The sequence below is a fragment of the Drepanopeziza brunnea genome (genome assembly GCF_022702325.1).
Source record: "Drepanopeziza brunnea f. sp. 'multigermtubi' strain 214-2 chromosome Unknown ctg3, whole genome shotgun sequence".
NCBI lineage: Eukaryota > Fungi > Ascomycota > Leotiomycetes > Helotiales > Drepanopezizaceae > Drepanopeziza > Drepanopeziza brunnea.
The window spans coordinates 1,631,119-1,651,553 of record NW_027094066.1 but is presented as its reverse complement, the minus strand read 5'-3'; the positions used below and the strand labels follow the sequence as shown (position 1 = coordinate 1,651,553).

The 20,435-nt window shown below is 53.4% G+C and overlaps 6 protein-coding genes across 6 annotated transcripts; 4 read left to right on the top strand and 2 right to left on the bottom strand.

The window, feature by feature from the left end:
- Positions 1 to 1,284: 1,284 nt before the first annotated feature.
- L3040_002613 (uncharacterized protein) lies at positions 1,285 to 3,083 on the top strand (the record flags this gene model as incomplete). Its single annotated transcript, XM_066155625.1, has 3 exons — positions 1,285 to 2,410; positions 2,464 to 2,626; positions 2,687 to 3,083. 3 exons carry the CDS (start codon positions 1,285 to 1,287, stop codon positions 3,081 to 3,083), a joined length of 1,686 nt encoding a protein of 561 aa, XP_066012606.1.
- Positions 3,084 to 5,452: 2,369 nt separating this feature from the next.
- L3040_002612 (uncharacterized protein) lies at positions 5,453 to 8,814 on the bottom strand (the record flags this gene model as incomplete). Its single annotated transcript, XM_007290573.2, has 5 exons — positions 5,453 to 6,171; positions 6,227 to 6,521; positions 6,566 to 6,655; positions 6,705 to 8,725; positions 8,775 to 8,814. 5 exons carry the CDS (start codon positions 8,812 to 8,814, stop codon positions 5,453 to 5,455), a joined length of 3,165 nt encoding a protein of 1,054 aa, XP_007290635.2.
- Positions 8,815 to 9,931: 1,117 nt separating this feature from the next.
- Positions 9,932 to 11,278, top strand: L3040_002611 (uncharacterized protein; the record flags this gene model as incomplete). The annotated part of the gene is made up of 5 exons (XM_066155624.1): positions 9,932 to 10,241; positions 10,360 to 10,472; positions 10,574 to 10,678; positions 10,845 to 11,034; positions 11,118 to 11,278. The coding sequence occupies 5 exons, from the start codon at positions 9,932 to 9,934 to the stop codon at positions 11,276 to 11,278; spliced, it is 879 nt and encodes a 292-aa protein (XP_066012605.1).
- A 762-nt stretch (positions 11,279 to 12,040) lies between these two features.
- Positions 12,041 to 13,217, bottom strand: L3040_002610 (uncharacterized protein; the record flags this gene model as incomplete). The annotated part of the gene is made up of 3 exons (XM_066155623.1): positions 12,041 to 12,288; positions 12,434 to 12,820; positions 12,962 to 13,217. The coding sequence occupies 3 exons, from the start codon at positions 13,215 to 13,217 to the stop codon at positions 12,041 to 12,043; spliced, it is 891 nt and encodes a 296-aa protein (XP_066012604.1).
- A 1,247-nt stretch (positions 13,218 to 14,464) lies between these two features.
- Positions 14,465 to 17,887, top strand: L3040_002609 (uncharacterized protein; the record flags this gene model as incomplete). The annotated part of the gene is made up of 1 exon (XM_007290576.2): positions 14,465 to 17,887. One exon carries the CDS (start codon positions 14,465 to 14,467, stop codon positions 17,885 to 17,887), a length of 3,423 nt encoding a protein of 1,140 aa, XP_007290638.2.
- Positions 17,888 to 18,709: 822 nt separating this feature from the next.
- L3040_002608 (uncharacterized protein) lies at positions 18,710 to 20,239 on the top strand (the record flags this gene model as incomplete). The annotated part of the gene is made up of 5 exons (XM_066155621.1): positions 18,710 to 19,580; positions 19,629 to 19,781; positions 19,939 to 20,042; positions 20,093 to 20,114; positions 20,184 to 20,239. The coding sequence occupies 5 exons, from the start codon at positions 18,710 to 18,712 to the stop codon at positions 20,237 to 20,239; spliced, it is 1,206 nt and encodes a 401-aa protein (XP_066012603.1).
- Positions 20,240 to 20,435: the final 196 nt, after the last annotated feature.

The window sequence follows — 20,435 nt, the reverse complement described above, 5'->3', positions numbered from 1 at the left end:
ATACGTATCGACTTCAGTTTTTGATCTTGGATGGGCAGCAGGTATATCTACGGAGTTTGGGGGGGCATGTTCGAGTCTGGATGTAGCGAGAGGCACTGAATGCACCGAGAAGCACTGAATGGAATGGAATCGATCACACAACCGTGTTGAATGGAGATGGTCACCCTGGGATTGGAAAGTGGGTTGCGAGAAGGGAGTGAGGCTGCGAGAAGGGAGCGAGGATGTGAGAAGGGAGTGAGGTTGTTGAAAGGATGACCGATCGCGCCGTGATGTCCGGACCGCCGACCGCCAATACTGGCCTGAGAATTCCTGGATCAACACATTGAATTGAAGCATGTTGAATCGAGGGTATTTCAAGTCCTGGCCGGAACCGAAAGAGGCTTTCCCCGTGCAATCGCATTGCCAGTCAGTTCCTCAGTCACGGAGTCGTGGCCGACGACTATCAAGCAGAAGATTAGGCACTCATTGTACTCACACTCTGTTCTATTCTACCTCACATCAGTCCATCAATTCTTCCATCTGCCCACCTGCCCATCCTCCACAATAACCCTCTTCGTTAATGTACACCCCCAATTATTCTACTCCCCACTCACTTTTTCACCTCCTTGCGTTGAATCCTTCCACCCCGTTGCCAAGCGGCCGGTCTCCTCTTCGACTCACCATGCTGCTGCACAGAATTTACACAGAAGGGAAGAGATGACCACCGTCTAAACAGATTAGACTCGACTTTATCCATACCCGCTATCGATTCGAACCAGCGCTACGACTTACAAAGCGGCCAAAGCCATCGGTCTCTCCGTCCACGTCCCTGGCACGCCATTTCAACCGAGCAATCCCTCTTCGGACCAATCCGTAAATAGAACAACCAAATACCGGTACGTAACAGCGTCGAGCAACAGGAAGCTTTTTTTGTTCAAGACCATGCGGCGTGGATGGCGAACATCTCCCTTGTGGTATCGCCATCTTTCTTTTGACATCGCCATTTCTTAACGTGGAAAATGAATAAATACCGGCGTTGGCGCGGTGCGACGGGAAGAACCCGTAGTTCGATTACTATTCTCTTTTCTCCAGCACCAACCGTCATTGAAGCGCACCATCATTTGGGTCGGGACGATCTAGTTCGATCACGCAATTTGCGTGGTATTTTTGGGGGATTCAGAAAATTGTATATCAAAGAGAGAAATCTGGGGGGTTTTTTTTAAAAAAAATTGTTACATTTCAATACCGCTTTGTTTTCGGCGATTTTTATTATTATTTATCTGATCTTCAACGACATCTTTCGAGATGGCCGACACAGCACAAAGGAATGCCAATACAAGCGGAGGAACATACAGCCGAGGGAGTATCGCCTCGGCTAGCAAAGATGATCCACTCGTCGTTGGCGGCGATATTGGTACATTCCCAAGTGACAAGATCCCAGTGGTTTTCTACTCAGATGGAAACAGCACTGACATCCATCTCCCAGAGGGCGATCACTACATCACCAGCGCCGACCGTCGCCAGCTCGGCTTCTGGTCGGCCGTCTTCCTCATCTTCAACCGCATGGTCGGCACCGGCATCTTCGCCACCCCGTCCAGCATCGTCGCGCTCTCCGGCTCCGTAGGCCTCTCGCTCCTCATCTGGGTCGTCGGCATCGTCATCGCCTTCGCCGGCGCTTTCGTCTTCCTCGAGTTCGGCACTGGGATGCCCCGGAACGGAGGCGAGAAGAACTACCTGGAGTATGTGTTCACGCGGCCCCGGTTCCTGGTGACGGCCATGTACGCCAGCAATGTGATGCTGCTGGGCTGGGCCGGTAGCAACTCGGTCGTGTTCGGAGAGTATATCCTGCACGCGGCCGGTGTGGAAGTGGACAGGTGGAATCAGAGAGGCGTCGGAGTGGCGTGTGTGACTTCCGCCTTTCTCATCCACGGGTGTGCATTGAAATGGGGCGTGCGGCTGCAGAACCTGCTGGGATGCATCAAGTTGGGTATCCTGCTGCTGATTGTCGTGGCGGGCTTCGTTGCACTCGCTGGCCATCTGAAGATCGATGAGAAGCCGGACAACTTCACGAACGCCTTTGAGGGCACCACTGCCAGCGCGTATGGCATCGTCACGGCACTGTACAACGTCATCTGGAGTCTGAGCGGCTACAGCAACGCAAACTACGCCCTCTCCGAAACCAAGAACCCAGTCAAGACGCTCAAACTCGCCCTCCCGACGGCCCTCGGCCTCGTCTCGGTCTTGTATATGTTCGTCAACATCGCTTATTTCGCCGCCGTGCCCAAGGCCGAAATCGTGAGCTCCGGCCGCATCTTGGCCGCTTCGTTCTTCCGGAACGTCATGGGCGAGCAGGCGGAACGCGCCTTGTCCGTGTTCGTTGCGCTCTCGGCATTTGGAAATGTGCTAGCGCTCATTTTTTGCCAGGGGAGGTGTAAGTTCCACTTCCCAGTCAAGCCACGCAAGACATGCTAACGACCCGGCCAGTGGTGCAGGAAATCGGTCGCGAGGGTATCCTTCCATTCTCAAAATTCTTCGCCAGCAACAAGCCTTTCAACGCCCCCTTGGCCGGGCTGTTCGAGCACTGGTTGGTGTCTGTGAGCATCATGCTGGCTCCTCCTCCCGGAGACGCATACAACTTCATCCTCAAGTACGTGTCCTCCCGTCCCGCAGCTCCTGAACTCTCTACTGACCCTGAGTCCACCCGCAGCGTCATCTCGTACCCTGTCTCCGTCATCAACGTTTTCGTGTCCATCGCTCTCATCCGGCTGTATCTCAAGCCCTATTCCGAGGGCCGCAACCCGCCGCAGTGGGCCCCGCCCTTCCGGGCCACGCTCCCCATCACGTTCTTCTTCCTGCTGTCGAACCTGTTCCTCGTCCTGGCCCCGTTCGTCCCACCCGACGCGGGCCAGAACGTGTACAAGAGCCTGCCGTACTGGCTGCACTGCGTCGTCGCCGTGGGCATCTTCTTCGTCGGCGCCGTCTATTGGCTCTTCTGGGCGAAGATCCTTCCGCGACTGGGGAACTACGAGCTGGTCCGAGTGGAGATGGTGGGGGAGGATGGATGGTCGCAAAACGTGTTTGTAAGGAAACCGAAGGCTCTGTAGGGTGGGTGGGTCAAATTGAGAGGTAGTGTTACACGCCGCTGGGAAGGTTTTTAGAGGATGGGTTGACTTGACGTAGCATAGTGTGTAGTATAGTGTATAAGCGAAGTTGGTAATGTATATAGATTCAAGATTGTTAATATTGAGCTACTCTATCGCTTTAATAAACTATTAGACTCACTCCTACCGGCTACATCCATGTGGGTTCTGAATAGTTCAAACAGCGAGTCTGTTTTGGCATCAGCTCGCTTAGCTTTATTGACATTGGTTTGCAGATTAGATGCCCAAGATGGAGAGTCTATTTGTTTTTTCTCGATATAATGGAGGGGTTATTGGATCAGCAAGCGAATGAGGGTGTAATGTGGACGGGCTTCAACATATAGAGGGTGACTATAACGACCATTCTATTTTCGACATCTAGAAATTACATCCCTTCTTTCCTTCTACGATAAAGGCGATGGTGACCTTTTGCTGCACATACCCTCAGTTGTCCCTCAAATCCCTTACAAGCTGTACGGCCAGGGTAACAACCGGCGGTGCCGGTGTGCCCGTATCGCTGGTGCTATGGTCCACCCTGCCGAACCTGGTGATTGCCTGGATGCCGAAAAAATCGACCAAAAGGATTTCGAGGATGGCTTGGTGGCTTTATAGTATTAGTCCCGCCTCCTCAACCTTGAATAGGTCAGTACAGCGGAATATCACTTACACAAAGCATAACTTAGAGTATCCAGCGTTCGACGCGACTGTAAACACCAGTAGTCATCGTTGTCGTTGTCGTTGTCGTTGCCCGCTGAAGTAGAAAGGAGAAGAGAGAGAGAGAGAAGAAAAGAAGAGACAAGAAGATATAGAAGGGGAAAACCACTAGCGTGGCAGAGAAGCGAGAAGTGGTGGCGGTACGCGCTAGTTGCACCTGCCTTCTGGCGAATTGGTCGTCAGGAGCGAGCGACGAGCTGGAAAGGAAGGAAGGAAGGAAGGAAGGAGCAGAGGGTACGAACTTCGATAGACCCGGTGGCAGGTGACAGGTACCTTTCTTAACCTCAAGCTCAAGCTCAAGCTCAAGCTCAGGCTAAAGCTAAGTATCAACCCAATCCTCAACCTCAACCCCGACCTCAACCTCAACCTGAATATCAACCCAATCCTCATCCTCGCCTTCATCCTCATCCTCATCCTCATCCTCAGTGTCAGCGCCAGCGCCAGCGCTCTTAACCTCTCCTTGAGAACTCGTCGCGTTCCTTTCTATCCCCTCCTCCTCTACTCGTCGTCTTACTGCTCTCGCAAGTCCCCAATCTGTACCCATGACAACTTCAGGCATTTTTTGATCGTAGAGACAATCATCCCAAAAGACATCGAACGGGGGCAAGGTCCCATCCTCGCTTATCGAATCGATATGTCGCATTAAGAATAGCAGATGACTTTGCGTTCCGAGTCCATCTTTTATCTTCATTTCCTCATAGACTTCTGGCCTCGCTTCGCCTTCACGAATGACTGGCTTCATGTCTACTGCTAGCTTTCGAAGACTAATCGAGTACTTTTCCTCCGCTGTCATGCGTTCGAAAAGGGCTTGTTGGATAATGTGGTAGAGCGAAAACGATAAGCTGACCATGATAAATAATATAGCAATCGAAGCGAAGAGTGGATGAGACGCCGCGAACGTTGGCGTAGATAGCTCGCATGACGGGATTAGATTTGGCGAAGAAGATGGAAAGGCCGATGGACCGGGTGCACTTGATGTTGTTGGTGATATTGGTGATATCGACATCCAATACCACCTCGAAATATAATATGCGCTGCTCATATTGTTTCGTAGTCCCCCGATGTCAAAGACCAGTCAAGAGAATCTGTTATCGAAAAGCCGAAAGAGGCAAAAGATGTAAATCCTATCTGGTCCAAACTCGAGAGTTCCGAGAGCTTACATATATATACATCTAAATATATTCAAGGACAGTGGGAGCTACTCGCTTGGTCCAAAAGCTAAGGTTAGCTAGCCAGTCCCATAACGAGAATAGACCATGCCTACCGGTACTTACCTACGTATACAGCCATGCTATACACGCGCTACCTCCGTACTATATACATGTCGGCATCATTGAAATTTGAGGGCGGCATCACTGATAATTTTCTCAAATGAAGCGGCGGGTGGGTTTAGGAAAGTGGGCAGCCACAGTTGGATTCCAATCGGCCTGGTTACTAAGAGGCAATAACCGCCATGTGCGATTAACACAAAGGTCAGCAGTCAGCGGCCAGCGGCCAGCCTCTCTTTCAAATGAATCGCTTGGGAGCAAAGGGTGAAAGGCACGGCAGATCTAGCAGCAAGGCCTCCTAGAGAGCAACTTTTCATAGGCCAACATCATCCACACATATCAACGCTTTCCCTACCCACGCTGCCCGCCAGCCCCCTGCCGGAGCAACACTTCAGCATCGAGTATAGCCTGTGCATCATCCTCGTCATCTTCATCACTACTATCAACACCCTGCACATGCGCATCCTCATCGTCTCCATCCCTGCGGCGATTCACTAGATTATCGCTGTCCCCGGCGCCCGGCGTCTTCCTCTTCTCGAAATCCTCCGTGTGAGCATTCGCCATAATCGCCGTGAAACTCCTCTGGAGCCCACGATGGCGTATCGAAGACCCAGGAGTTGCCTGCGCTTCAAGCGTCGCGCTAGTATGGCTGCGGAGGCGGGACACGGCGGGCGAGGTCTGCGAGGTGCGGCCTTCTGCAAGGGAAGCGGGTGGTTGCTGGGTAGGAACGGAGTCTTCCTCCGTATCTGAGGACACGGAGTAAGGGAGTGGGATGTCGCGGGAGGCTTTGAAGCGGGCGACATTGGAGCAGTGTTCATTCTCCACACGGAAGAGGACCCATACGCCTCGGCGGGTGACCTCGGAGAAGGCTACAAGGAAAGATACAAGGGTGCTGTGTGAGAGATCCTGGGTGTAGATGGCGTAGAAGATCCAATTGAAGCGGAAGATTGGATCGAGGAACATGGCTGCGTAGTAGTAGTATGGGTTCTTGTACCCACGGACATCTCGCAGCAGGGGTTTGGAGGCGTCGGGTTGGAGAAGAGACCAATCCATCAGGAGATCCCAGATGGCTGACATTGTTAGTTTCGAGGGTGATGGGAGGGAGGAGAGGAGAGAAAAACTGACAGCAGTACACGGCATTGATTGTAGCAAAAGTGATAAAGATTGCGAGATTGCTCTTCGCCCGGTCGATACGGTAGATGCTCAGGCTCACACAATAAACGATCGTCATGGTATACTTCCCACCGTTGACCAGATGAGGGAACACATTTCGTGTGTCGCGGTAACGTCGAAGACATTGCAAGGCACGCCAGATGCCCGGGAGTGTCGAGAAGAAGCCGAGGAGCCGAGAATGTGTCGAATTACATTGTGCTGGATTGTCCCAGTAATGCGCATACAAGCAAAAGAACAACTCTATATTCTGGATGATGTTAGACGGTCCTGCAGAAGCGAAGGGGGTCTTACGCTCATAAAATATGTCAACGAACAATACATGTCTCCGAGAAAGAAATCGCGAAATTCTACAGGGTATAGACCGGCCAAAAGCAAACGCCACTGCAACGGCCAGTCAGCTCTCTTCACAAACACATGCAGAACAACTCACATGCGAATAGACAAACCATTTGCGACTCCGATGAAAAATATAGGGCCCAGGAAAGAGAATAAGCACAGCCGTGACGAAGATCAACACAACCGGGTAGTAGATAAACATCGCAGGAGCCCCGTATCTCGTGAAATTCAGCCAGACAAACAGTCCCCACACGAGGATGAGAAAGGAAGGGAATTCCGACAGCTGTCGCCAGTCCAGGTTGTGTCGAGTGTCAAATTCAAACACGAATTGGTAGTTGATCTTGTTCCGTGTCCAGATGCTGCAGTCCAAGCAGAACCAGGAGAACAAGTACAAGGCCAGGAAGTAGCCGCCGTAAATCTGCAGTAGATAGGATGTCTGAACCCGGATGACAGGATCTGGGTCGGACAGCAGTTCGGAGCCATGTATGATACCTTGGATCGAGAATACGGCCCCGATCCCAATCAGCACGCCATTGCGGAAAGCGCTTGCCGATTGGTCTGCGTGTCCCTTTGTAGAGCTGCGAAGCTTCCCGGTAGCGATCTTCTGGTTCCCTCGCTCAAAGTACCGGGCATAGAGGTCCTCGACGGCGTGCAGGTGGGAATCGAGGACGTCACTGTTCACGAACCACGCCTTGTTGACCTTCTCGGACATGAAGCGAAGAGGTGGATGGGCATCAACGGCCTTGTCGTATTTCTTGTTGATCTTCCGGAAAGCCGTGCGGTTCAACAGGGCGTAGGACTTGAGCAGCTCCATGCCCCGGTAGTGTTCTTGGAGGGCGAGCTTAAGTTTCCTCTTGGCAGTTCGGTAAGGTACAGCATCGCTGTAATGCGGTCGCCGAATGTAGTCTCTACCGTCGTCGGCTTGTTGGTTTCGCTCAGCTTGGGCCTTGGCTCTCATCTCGGGAGACTGGTTCATGTTTTGCAACGCCTTCGAGTTTGTTCCTGGACGAGGGCCTGTGATCCTGGCTTTGGCGTTTCCGTAGGCTCTCTCCAAGGGGTCGAGCCACGCGGTCAATCCATCGCGAGAGGTTGGTCGGTAGTCGTCGTCCTTCTTGGACTGACCGCTGGACTTGGTCCCAAATTCGAACATCTTGCTCTCTTCCGCCCGGCGAACAACCTTGGCATGCTGAGCCTGGGCTACCTCGTCGATGCGTCGGTTCCGCATCTCGTGGAGTTGCTCGCGAAGGACCTTCAATCGTTCGCCCGCTTCGTCCTCTTTCGCCCTGTAGAACGTCTCCACCTTCTCCAGCTCCTTGTCCATGAACTTGAAGAACTCCTGCTGTCTTGACCGTACCTGATCCATGGCGATGTCCTCATCCAACCTTTGACCCTCTGCGTGATCCGGGGACGCACCTACAGAGAATACCCGGCGCATGAACGGCCGAACACTTCCGCTTCGATGCGCCCTGTTCCTTATGCTTGCGAATGTACTCCTATGTGGCGGTGTCAACGTCCTGCCAACCTCATACGCACTAACGGGAGCTGCAACGGGCCCGGGTCTGCTCGGGGCAGACCGGCTCAAGGCAGAATGGTTTGAGGCAGACCAGTTCGAGGGTATTCTACTCAAAACCCCTCTCGGGCTCATCGACCCATCGTGTACAGGAGCCGGTTCCATCGCCGGGTCTGGCAGTTCAAAGCTGGCGGAGGGTCTCGCGGGCGGCGTAAGCACAAAACTCCCATATTTCACATCTTGATCTGAAGGTCCTCCATTCTGCGCAGGTATCGGCACCGAGGGCGTCGGCCTCGAGGGTTTCGAAGGGCGTCCGTCAGAGTTTTCCGAGTCTGGTTGTGTATCTGCCCCGAGCGCCGCAGGGGAGCCCCGAAGGCCTTCTGTCGCTTCCTCGTTGGCGCCGTCGAATCTGCGGACCGAGGTCGAAGTGTGGTTTCGAGGCTGGAAGGACGTAGCTCCGTACAGGCTGTGATTTTGAGGATCAAGGCTGGGCTTCTGCTGCGGTGCTGGCGTTCGAGGGGTGCTGTTCATGCGGGATTGGGCTCTAGAAACCGCCTTGACGTATTTCTTGCCCACCTTGTAGTCCAGGTACTTTGCGCGCCATTCTGGTTGCTTGTTAATATATAAAAATTGAAAAGGTAGTACAGAACGCACCCGGGACAAGGTCCTGCTCTAGCTCTTTGGCAAACTTCATCGTGGCGAGGCTGTGAATGCCGGAGGGCGAGGACGAGGCATGTAGGATATCACCGCCGACGACTTGTAGGGAGAGGGCGACGATCAAGTATTGATAGCCATCTGCAACCAGAGAGGTAGGACAGAAGAAACTTGTGAAGCTATTCGCAGTCTGACATGGTCCATGACGTCTGTCGTCAGGAATGGGACTTATCGCAGCGATATGTTGTGGTGGGCGAAAAAGTGGGCAGCCGGCTACAAGGCTGCAGGATCTTGCCGAAGTTTACCCGCTGATTTTTTAAGCGAAGCTTTGTTGACCACTCTCGATTAACTTGGTAGGAGGTCTACTTTTGGCTGTATTCTTTTGAATTGTGTAGTTGAGTCTTCAATTTCAATGGAGAAATGAATTTTGAAGTGGAAATTTAGATAGAAACCGGATTATAGTAAATGGAATAGAAATTGAAGATTAAAAAAATAAAGAGTATCGAGGGAGTTCTTGTGGAGAAAGTTCTATCAAATTTATTTTCGTGGTATAGGATAATTCATAAGGCTTCAAAAGGAATAAATAAATGGACTATCAGTCCAGATCAATGTAGAATCTAGAATATTAGCTTTAGATGTATATTCCTAATCGTCCTCTCATATTATATATAAGAAGTTGATTGACACTCCAATTCACCTCATATCCGGCTGCAGTCTTTTATTGTGTATCTGCACCTCCAATTCACTACGGAATAGCAGCCACAAAACACGTGGCTGAGGATTCAATTTGAACATGCTTCCTCTGGATATAAAGCTCCGCGCAGTCAATCTGTTGATCTGTCCACCATCATCCTCCACACTACATATCCCTTCGACCTCATCAACAACAACGTACACTTCAAGACAATTGACTGTATGTACCTTCCACACTCGTTACTCCTTACCTCTTTCTACACAGTCAGAGGCCAAATGCAGGTCCCTGGGATAGAAGTCAACTCCAAACACTTCAGTGCTTACCCGGGGCAGTACGCAGCACAACCAAACACACACCTTAAAACCCGCTCGTCTTCCCGCTCAACATAAATCTCGCCGGTACGTCCCTTCTCTCCTCCAGCCCCCCCATCTCTGTCCACATTCACTGACACCCCTTAGCAAGCATGAAACTCCTGCTCATAACCATCGCCGCTTTCCTCATCGCCCTCGTCTCCGCCAGCCCAGCACCAGGCCACAAGCGCGGTCTCGCCTTCAACAACCCCTCCACTTACGTCCAGCACTTCAACGGCCCCAACTCCGCCGTGAGCTGGGCCTACAACTGGGACTCTACCACGGACGATGCATTCCCACACAACAACCTGCAGTTCATGCCGATGCTGTGGAGCGATGCCCCAGACCATACCGCCAACGCAAGTCCCTCTCCTCCCTCCCCTTATCTCCTGTTGAAGAACACTGCCGAGCTAACGCTAAGCAGTGGGTAAACAACGTCAACCGCGCCATCGCCCGTGGAACCCACAAGATCCTCTCCTTCAACGAGCCGGATAAATGCCCCAGCCAGGCCTGGTAAGCCGCATTCCCTTCCCTTATTCAGCTGTTCAGTACATTTCAAGAGCCGCCATTGCCGAGTTGGAATCACCCCGCTCATCCATCTGCATCAGCATGTCCCCCCAACGAGCCGTCGACGCATACCGCAAGTACATGATGGTAGGTAACGCGGCAGATCTCATTCTCCCTCCCCCATCCTTCTCCCATCCTTCCGAGCCCTTCTTGAATAGGCAATTACTGACTCCCCCGTGTCCTTCCAGCCCTTCGCCCACCGCGAGATCTCTCTCGGCGCCCCAGCCGTTACCAACGGCCCTGATGGCCTGCCCTGGTTACGGGAATTCGTGAGACTATGCACCGGATGCCAGGTACGTTTGTCGTCATCCGTCTCCTATCTCTCCCCCATCCTTGCTCCCCAAGTCCGCTGCCAGCACCCATTCTTTATCCTCCGGAAAGGACTCTGGACCCATTAGCCACCGACGTGACGACAGAAGCTAGCAAGAAATCGATACTGATACGCGAGAAAATCCCCAGATCGACTTCCTCCCCATCCACTGGTACGACGCCGCAACCAACATCCTCTATTTCAAGAACCACCTCGCCGAGGCCCACGCCGTCACCGTCACGGGCGGCGGCGGCGGCTCGCGCCAAATCTGGCTCACCGAGTTCCACGGCTCCGGCACGCCAGACGAGCAGGTTGCCTTTCTCCGCGACGTGATGCCTTGTATGTATCCCTCGACCCCCCTCTTCACTTCCCTCCAATCTCTCCTTACTCTCTTTGCTCCTCTCCCTAACCAGCAAAACCAGGGATGGACGCCACCCCCTGGATCTCGCGCTACGCCTGGTTCTGGACCGAGCCCAGCTACGACCAGGGTGCCCTCGTCCACGCAGACGGCCAGCCCACCGCTCTCGGCCTCGTCTACGCGTACACCCCGTCGCCGTTGACGGTGTGCACGTGCACCTGGTAGGTAGCCCGTGGCCGGACTGCAGAACGAGAGACAGAAGAAAAAGAGAGAGAGAAAAGCGAAAGCATCCGATATCATCCTAACGTATTCCGGGGATCACTCGGCACACAGCAGCGGTGCTGGTGATGTTAGTCTGGATCCTGCTCTTATTTTCCCGTCTCGCTTTTTCTTTTTTTTTTCTCCCCTTTCTCTTGCCGCCCTCTTCTTCGGTGGATTACACCGGTTCTTTTTCTGGGCTGGGCTGGGCTCGTTTCCTCGCTGCTGGTGGTGGTGTCTTTGGTGGTTGGTTGGGTTTTGCTAGCGATGATTTCCTGCATGTTGTGTGTGTCCTGGTTTGCGATGCTGACTGGGTGCTTCGCAATAATACAAAGAAAGAAAGAAAGGATGAGTGGATGAAACAGATAAATACCATAGAGAGAGAGTGTGTGAGAGCGAGCGAGCCTGTGCATAGATCGGATGGGATAGAATGAAGTTGCGAGTCAAAGCCAAGTATAATGGCACTTGTCAATTGCCTGCGACTGGAGTCAATATCAATTTCCAATCTGGAAAACGCAGGGCCTGGCAGAATAGTGTGATTTCTTTACATCTATACACATTTATCAGTAATAGCGTCGTTGTATATGTACATATACATATATACTCCCCATCTATTGCACCGCCACTCAAAAAATCACACGTTCTGCCTTGAGAGAAGAATCTCGGTGCCAACCAGCCCCCCCCCCCCCCCCCCCCCCCCCCCTCGCCCCCACTCCCCTAGCCTATCCACTAAGGCAAGCAATACCCGCCATCGACAATGATATCGGTGCCGGTGGTGTAGCTAGCAGCATCGCTGGCCAGATACAAGAAAGCCCCCTTCAGCTCACTCGCCTCACCCTCTCGCCCCATCGGGATCTTGTCGCGCCAGATGTTCTTCGTCTCCTTGGGCACAAAGTCGGAGATCTCGGTTGCGATGTAGCCGGGCGAGACGGTGTTGGCGCGGGCGAACCCGACCCACTCGACTGCAAGGGATTTGCCTACATTTTGCCATTCAGTAAGAGGACGATATATGGAATAGTGGATTCAGATGTGCAGAGGCGAGGAAAGGCAAGAGAGGAAAGAGAGGAACCAAGAACAGAGGAGGCGATGCAGGGTTAGGGAATCTGCGAATTACAAACGTACAGAGATGGATCACGCCCGCTTTGGCCGCGTTGTACGTCGCCTGCAGCTGCGGGATGTTGACGATATGTCCACTCATGCTCGCCGTCGCCACAAAGCTGCCTTCCCTGAAGGCCGGCTCCAGCGGCTTGCCGTCGATCGTCGTCTGCTCCTTCTTCTGCCTTCTCCAGTGTGTAGCGGCCACCCGCGCGCAGTAGAAGGTGCCGTCGAGATCCGTCGCAACGACGGCGCGGTAGTGGTCCAGCTCGCCGGAGATGGCGGCTCCCTGTGTCCAGGGAATGCCGGAGTTGGCGATGAAGACGTCGAGACGGCCGTTGAAGTCGCGGATAGCCGCCTCGATGGCGGCCGAGACAGCCTCGTAGCTGGTCACGTTGACCTGGTAGGCTTTGGCTGTAAGAGGGAGGCGTGTCAGTTGTTTATGCGCTCTAGCAGAGGGGAGGGGGAGAAGAGGGAGGACAAGAAGAAGTGGAAACTTCGATTTCGACTTCGACTTCGCCTTCGACCTCGATTTCCACTTCGACTTCGCCTTACCTTGAACGCCGTGCTTCGAGGCAATCTTCTCAGCCTCGTTGATTGCTTTCTTGTTGCTGTTATACCAGATTGCTACATTGGCTCCTGCTTCAGCGAGGGCGTGGGCAACCGCCAACCCGATACCTGCTCCTGCGCCAGAAACGATAGCGGTACGGCCTTTCAAGGAGAAAAGGGGGAGGACGAGGTCGTGTTGTGCGACGGGAGCTGTGGTGCTGTCGTGGGCAAAAGACCCGGTGGCAGTAAGAACGCCGTCCATGTTTGCGTGTCTGAGATAGGATGAGTGAAGCTGTCGAAGAGTCGAGTCGAGTAGTCCAGCCGTAGATTGAAGCTTCGGGCAGAGAGCAAAGAGCAATGTTTACTTGATAAAGTCAGGCGGAAGAGCAATAGATATATCAATGCCGCGTCAATCTCCCCGCCGACCCGGCCGGCCGACCGTACAACGTATATTTCGCTGCCGAGACGGTGGATCGGGATCCGACAGCATCTTTGTTGACTGGGAGGATGGCAGGAAGGCTTGGTAGCGGGGTTCGAGGGTCCGAGGGGTCGATTAGAGTGGGGAGGGAGTGGCGGATCCGAACTCTTTCTTCGAGAGGATGCGATGGAGAGAGAGGTAGGTAGGTAGATACCTAGATATATTGAATGTATGGAGAAGATCAAGCGAATGGAGATATCATAAATAAGAAGTACCTATGTACCATACAGATAGATACCGTAGACCAACCCTGAGGTGCCTCGGTAGCCATTCGATTGTCAATGGCAGCCCATAACGTCCGTAGTGAAGTGTGGGGAGCCTCGGCTAAATTGCCATACATCGGATACGCGCTAATGCCTAAATCGACGACATGTCCTCGCGTTACCAACTTCTCTTCTCTCTCTCCTCTTCCCTCTCATCTCTCCTTCAAGATGTTCTCACATCGACAGGTTACCTTGATACAATGCACATTGCATTGTACATCCAGCCTCCACCACAAGTAAGTATCAAGATGACCGACCTGGCTTTCGCTCCCTCGGTCAATATCCACCATCGTAAGACACTGCATTCCAATGCTGGAGAGTTGAGGGCTCTCGACACCAAACATCTTCTGTTCGGCGAGGAATGCTCTCGCTCTCGTATGTGAAGTGCACATTCCACAATTTCATATCTCATCATGTTACTTCTCCTGCATGTCCGCTTCACTTCGTCTGCTCTGCGTGTTGTCCCCAATTTCTCGTTGCTCTGCCAGAGGGGCCATTCCTGTCTTTACCACGCTCGTCTGCGGCACTTTGTTTGTTTCCTGTCCTTGCACGCTGTCTATGTGTATTCTATGCTATTAAAGCGATACGATACATTAGCGACACCATCTACACCGCCATATAACTCACCCAGAGACACAACTCATCCAGCGACGAAAGTTCGTCGAAGCGAGACGACAAAAGTTGCCAGAACTAAGCGTGATACCCATCCCTGATACTACCGCATCTTCAGCTGAAGGTTAAAGTCAAGTCGAGTCTTTGATGGCCACAATGGCGGAAGGAGATGGAGAGATCTGGGGCATATGGCCGAGAAACATGGCATCCGAGTATTCGGTCGGGTCAACAACCCTCACAACGGGTGCCATCCTCGGAATTGCCATCGGAGGGGCTTTCCTGCTTTTTCTCTTGTTGGCCGGCATTGGCATTCTCCTCGTCAAGAAGAGGCATCGGCGAGAGAGGGCACGAAACCCCGAGGGAGGCGACGACGAGCATATGGATATGGACATGGATCTGAAAACGGCAATCCGCTGCACTCAACCACCGGACGTTGGTCGCGGACGCAGGCTGTCACATTCATTCGCCCCGTTTCTTCCCGTCACAGACAATGACACGCGGCACGAGTGGACTAAGCAGGATGGCTTGCAGGTGCCACCGATGGCGAGATCAAACTCAACGCACCGGAAAGGGTTCTTCAGGACACCAAGTGTGCGAGATTCCTGGCCATTGATAACACCGCCGACTCTTCCATTTCTTCCCGGGCAGTCGTCTATGGTACCCTGCCCAGTGGCGCCGCCTGGATACGTTGTTGGGGATATTGCAAGATGGCCCAAGAGGACGGCGCCGATCCTGGGACGCAAGAACTCTCAGGATAGCTCCAAGTCTGCGTCACCGACTCGAGATCCACACGTCCTGGATGTGATGCCATACCGCAGGATCCATCGAAGGTCGACCTCGGAAGATCAGCTGTCCACGATACTCCGATCCACCTCCCAGCGTCTGAGGGATGCCCAGAGGAAATCGATGACTCGGACTCTGAGCTCACTGGCCCAATCCCCGGGACTTCCTCCATCGGAGCGACTTCCGACACCGCCAATGAGAAAAGCAATCGAGAGTCGGGAAGTTCTGATCGATCCTCCAGAGAACGCCGAGTCTGTCGGCAGCTCCATCTACGAGTACGCTCGAACGCCGAGTCCGAATAAGCGAACTAGCAGAAGCCACAGTCAGCGATCGCTAGCACCATCTCCCGCGAGCTCCAACAGGTCCCCCAAGTTTCCAAAATCTCCAAGTCCATCAGTGGAGTCCAAAGATAGCCTGTGTGAAGTCGACACACCAGACCGGGTAATCCCGTCACCGCTTGCCTCTCCTAGTAGGCGGTCGTCTCGAGAACCCAAGAGGCATCCCATGCGGACCTCCTCTGATGCAAAAGACGTGTCCGTCACGATCCACAATGATGCTCCGGCACCGTTGTTTGCCACCGGATCAGAAGGCGTCGCAAGAAGCAAATCGGTTCTCAAGAAGCCCCAGCGCATATCGCTAACGAGCGACCCTTTCTACACGTCAGTGCGAAGCCCGAAGCCAATAATGCCTCTTTCTCTCGTCCAGGGGCCTCGCCCCATGTCCATCCGGAAAGCAACGTTTGGCCAGGAGGCCAACTCCGAGCGACCGCCAGACTTCAATTCTCCGCTCCGAGATGTGTCCGGAAATGCTCGTACTACACCCAAAAGTCCCCTTCCAGATCCTCCAGCCCGGACCGATCAGAACCCTTTCCAATGGTCGCCTCAGGAAGCAATGCACACGCGAGATGCCCAAACAAGTCCTATGCGATCCAGCCCGCACAAGAAGGGCCACAAACGCTCCAACATAGTCCGCGTTCCCAACCTCTCGAGGCCTCCGAGCACAATCGTCGATGCTGTCCCCGAAGAACCGGAGGAGGCGTCACCGCTACGTCGGAATGCCAACCCACGCTATTGCTCCTTTCTGTCCGCCTCGCCCCCAAAGAGCACAAACTCCAGCCCGACCAGATCAGTCGCCTCCAGCAGAAGGACAAGCGTTCGCCCACCCAGCACGTCCACATTCAACCCGACCGTTATTATTGCTGCGCTGAACTCGCCTTCCCTTGCGCTCACACCAGAACAGTCTCCAACACATCGCTCGCCAACAAGCGAGGCAGGTCCATCTCCTACGATGTCAATCTGTAACTATTATAATGAGCTCGACACTCCCACCTCCGAACATGGCTTCTTTAAGCCCAAAGCTCCCATCTCTACCTCTCTGCAGGCATCGCCGTCCACCAAGAAGGAGCGCCGCCGTGCAAAGAACTACTCTGCCGACTACTCTGCCGACTTGGCTCTCTTCTCTAGTCATCAAAATCAACAGAATCAGCACGAGCGTCTCCTATTCTTCCCGCCATTACCACTCGCGACCCCAAGCCCGACCCTGACTCCACGACCTGACTCCCGACCACTGCCAAACATCACTTCAACGATGAGCGGACTGCGTTCGAAAGCAGTCACACCCGCACCTCCCCTCCTCACTGGGCCAGACCACCCCACCGGCCCACGCTCTGAGCCAGGAGCACACACACGTGCAACACTCAGCCCTCCGCGCGATTCAATGGCTTCAACTATTGGCATGCTGCGCCGCATGAACTCCGAGATCTCGCTTGACAGCTGTAACTCCCTCGCCAGCATCGAAAACGAACACTCGCCCGCTCTCCTCGGTCGTCGATCACCCACGAGATCCCGCCTCTCCACATCAACAACCTACACCCCTCTGATTGAAGAGCGCGGCCGCAGCAGAGGCTCCCAGCACTATCTATCGCTCGGCCGGCCATTGTCGCGTACCCACGAGCGGAGGACGAACCGCACGTCTGGGGTGGAAAAGAGGGATAGCCACAGGATCCACAAGGAGAAGAGGAAGAAGAGGTCCGAGGAGCAGGGGAGCGGCATGTTGGTTGACGAGTTGACGCCCGTGAAGGAAGGGAGCAGTCCGCTCGCGGCGCCCAATTCTCTGGATCGGGCGACGGAGAGAAACACGATTGCCAACGCGCTGGGCTTGAGGTTCCCGACGCTGAGCCATGAGGGGAGCGTGAGGGTCACGCCGACGAAAGAGAGAGAGCGGAGGGGAAGGCAGAGGGAGAGCGTGCTGGCAGGTGTTGAGAGAGATGATTTCCATGGATTCGAGCCTGTTGCGAAGAGCGGCGGTGTTGACGGAATGATGGAGATCGATCATCACGATGACGAGGATGATGCGGATGAGGAGAAGAGCAGATCCAGGTGGTCCGACGCCATGTGCAAACCAGCCGCGCTGTCCATCCGCCGCGAAAGTAAAATGGAGCATCCCGCGCCCGTCACGCCTCCCAAGTGGACACTTAGCGGTCTAGGGCTGGCGGGCGTCCGACTGATGGATCAGGACGCTGGGGATCGTGTCAATAGGGCAGAGGGGGGAGATGACAGAGCCGGAAGGCCTGGCAGTTCGGGGTATTATGATAATAAAGGCTTTTTGAAGGACAGCCCCGATCGAGAGACGATCTCGAGGATGGAGGCCAAGGAGGGTAAGATGGGTTTGGATGTGGGTAGTGGGGCAAGGGAGGGGGCAGGGGCTATGCGTGCTCAGGCGATGGAGGAGAGGACGCTGAGACGAGAGAGGGAAAGGGAGAGGGGTAGGGAGAGATATAGCGCATTTGTGATGTAGGGAGGTTCGCGGTTTTGTACATGTTTTTTTTTTTATCATATTTTCGCTTTTGGCGGGGGTGTGGACTGGATAGTTAATGGAGTGTGTTTATTCTGGTTTATAAATTATGGGCTGGAGGGATCGGGAAGCAAGATTCGCGTAAGGAGGAGCGGAGGGAGGGGAAGGGAAGCGGATGATGTGGGTTTCTGTGGTAGAAGGACCTTTAATTTTCTACTTACTTGATTTTGCCTGAGATCAAGTCCCCCTTTAGCTAGTAGTTATTAATATGATAGAATAATTTACGGAGTAGATCTAAAGCTAATCCCAAGCTCAGTTTTTGACAGAAGATAACGTGATGAAGCATTAAACCCTTTTTGGTTCTAATGCAAGCAGTTGTCTCTTTAGCATTTCTTTCCCCCTCCTTTCAATATTAACAATATATATCAGTCGAGACTAATAGCAATGTAATTACCGTCATCATTATTGCCGTAAAAACATGTAACCATAGACATAATCCTCCTTCTAGGCGGCCTTGATCGAATACGCTGCCCATTCGGACAGATTGAGGTTCGAGGAGAAAGTCAACAAGCTCGCTTAGCCAGGGCAGCCTCTCACGTGCTACTGTCACGACCACGACACTTCCTTGACTGATCATAGCTCGGGACTGAACACCTCCCTATAATTGATAGATACTCTATTAGAAATCGGATATTATGGCCCGCATTGCTGCATCAACTCCAACTAGAGATCACGTGCGATGCGAGACTTGAGATTGACGACATCCCTTCGATCCTCACCGCAGTGAATTCAATCCACCTCCCTATATCACCAAGAGTCCTAACAATGCTCCGTATCAATTACTACATCTCCGGACACGGCTATGGCCATGCAACCCGCTCAGCGCAGCTTGTGTCCGCGCTCCTCTCGGCCTCTCCCACCACCCTCGTGACGATCATCACAACCGCCCCCAGCCATCTCTTCCCATCCTCACCAAGAGTGTCTTTTATCGCCCAAGAAGTAGATTCCGCCATCATCCAGCCCCAGCCCTACACCATTGATGCCCCCGCCAGCTTTGCCAAGTTGAAAACGTTCCTAGCCAGCACAGAAACCCCAGAGTGGCGGGCCAAGACAGCGGACATCTTGGACCAGACGCAATGTAACCTCGTGCTGGCCGATGCTCCGTATCCCGTTGCGTGGACCAGTGCGAGGGAGAAAGGGATCAAGAGCGTGCTGGTGTCGAACTTTTCATTCGACTCCATCTTTGAGCAGCTCTTGACCTACCTCCCCGCCGAGTCCAGGGGTGCCGAGACGGAGATGGTGCAGAAGATCGAGAAGCTGTACGCTACTTACGACTACATAGTGAGACTGCCGGGATACATCCCGTTCCCGTTTGCGGACAAGTACTGGACGGTCGAGGAGAGAGCTCGGCGGTTGATCGATGCACCGCTGGTGTTCCGTCCGCCGCGGACATCGAGAAGTAACGTTCTGAAGCTGCTGGGCATACCAGAGGAGTTTCACGAGCACAGGGTCCTGCTTGTGCAGTTTGGAGGCCAGATCGTAGATGCGACGGGGGAATCGACCGTGCCTCAGCTGCCGGATGGGTGGATATGCCTCTCGTCCACGCCGGTTGAGGATCCGAGGTTCTTTACCTTTCCCAAGGATGTGTACTCCCCAGACCTGGTGGCTGCATCGAATGTTGTACTGGGGAAGATCGGTATGAGTTTGCCAAGTTTATCAAGTACGAGGGAGCTAATGAGACCAGGATACGGTACCGTTTCGGAGTGCGTGGGCATGAACAAGGCACTGATCTATGTCATTCGGCCTATGTTTGCGGAAGAACCGGGACTTCTGAGGTATATGGAAGAGAATGGGGTCTGTGGGGAGATTTCAGTGGCAGACTACGAAAGTGGCAACTGTAGGTCGATCGGGACATTTGCTTCTTTTCGAGTGATTAACGAGTACCTTTCTTTACCGTCCGACTGTTTGACGAGTACCTTTCTCTACTGTCCGAGTTTTAAACGAGTACCCTACCGCAAAGACCTACAAAGGCTTACTGACTCCATCTCTCGTAGGGGCTGGCTCGATCGAAAAAGCCTCAAAGGCACACGGACAAAAAGAGCACGTAGATGTTGCAGAGGAGAGCCCGCGAGTAGCACAGATGATAGGGGCCCTTGTGGTCCAAGAATGAGTTGCACTGATTCTATTATGCATATTTGACGCGACCAGGCACTGCTGGTCCTGATGAAAGGTAAACTGACTGCAAACCCCTACCATGTTTGCGATCATCAATGATGACGGGTTTCCGACGAAAACCAAGACTCGCAGGATTTTGTAGTCACCCTCGAATCCGACCAGCAGCCCTTGGTCGCTTAGAGGTTCATGCGTCTTTTGCGATCCTCCTCTATCATCACGACGAAGTCCCGCCCGAGGCTTGCTATATGATGGAGTACACTGTGTAAATACGGGGTGCACATTGCACTTGAATTCGATGCTATCCTCCCCTTAACTTCGATGCTGTCCTCCCCACCCCCAACGAAGCCCTCCTTCTGCTCCGTATCCCACGTAACAG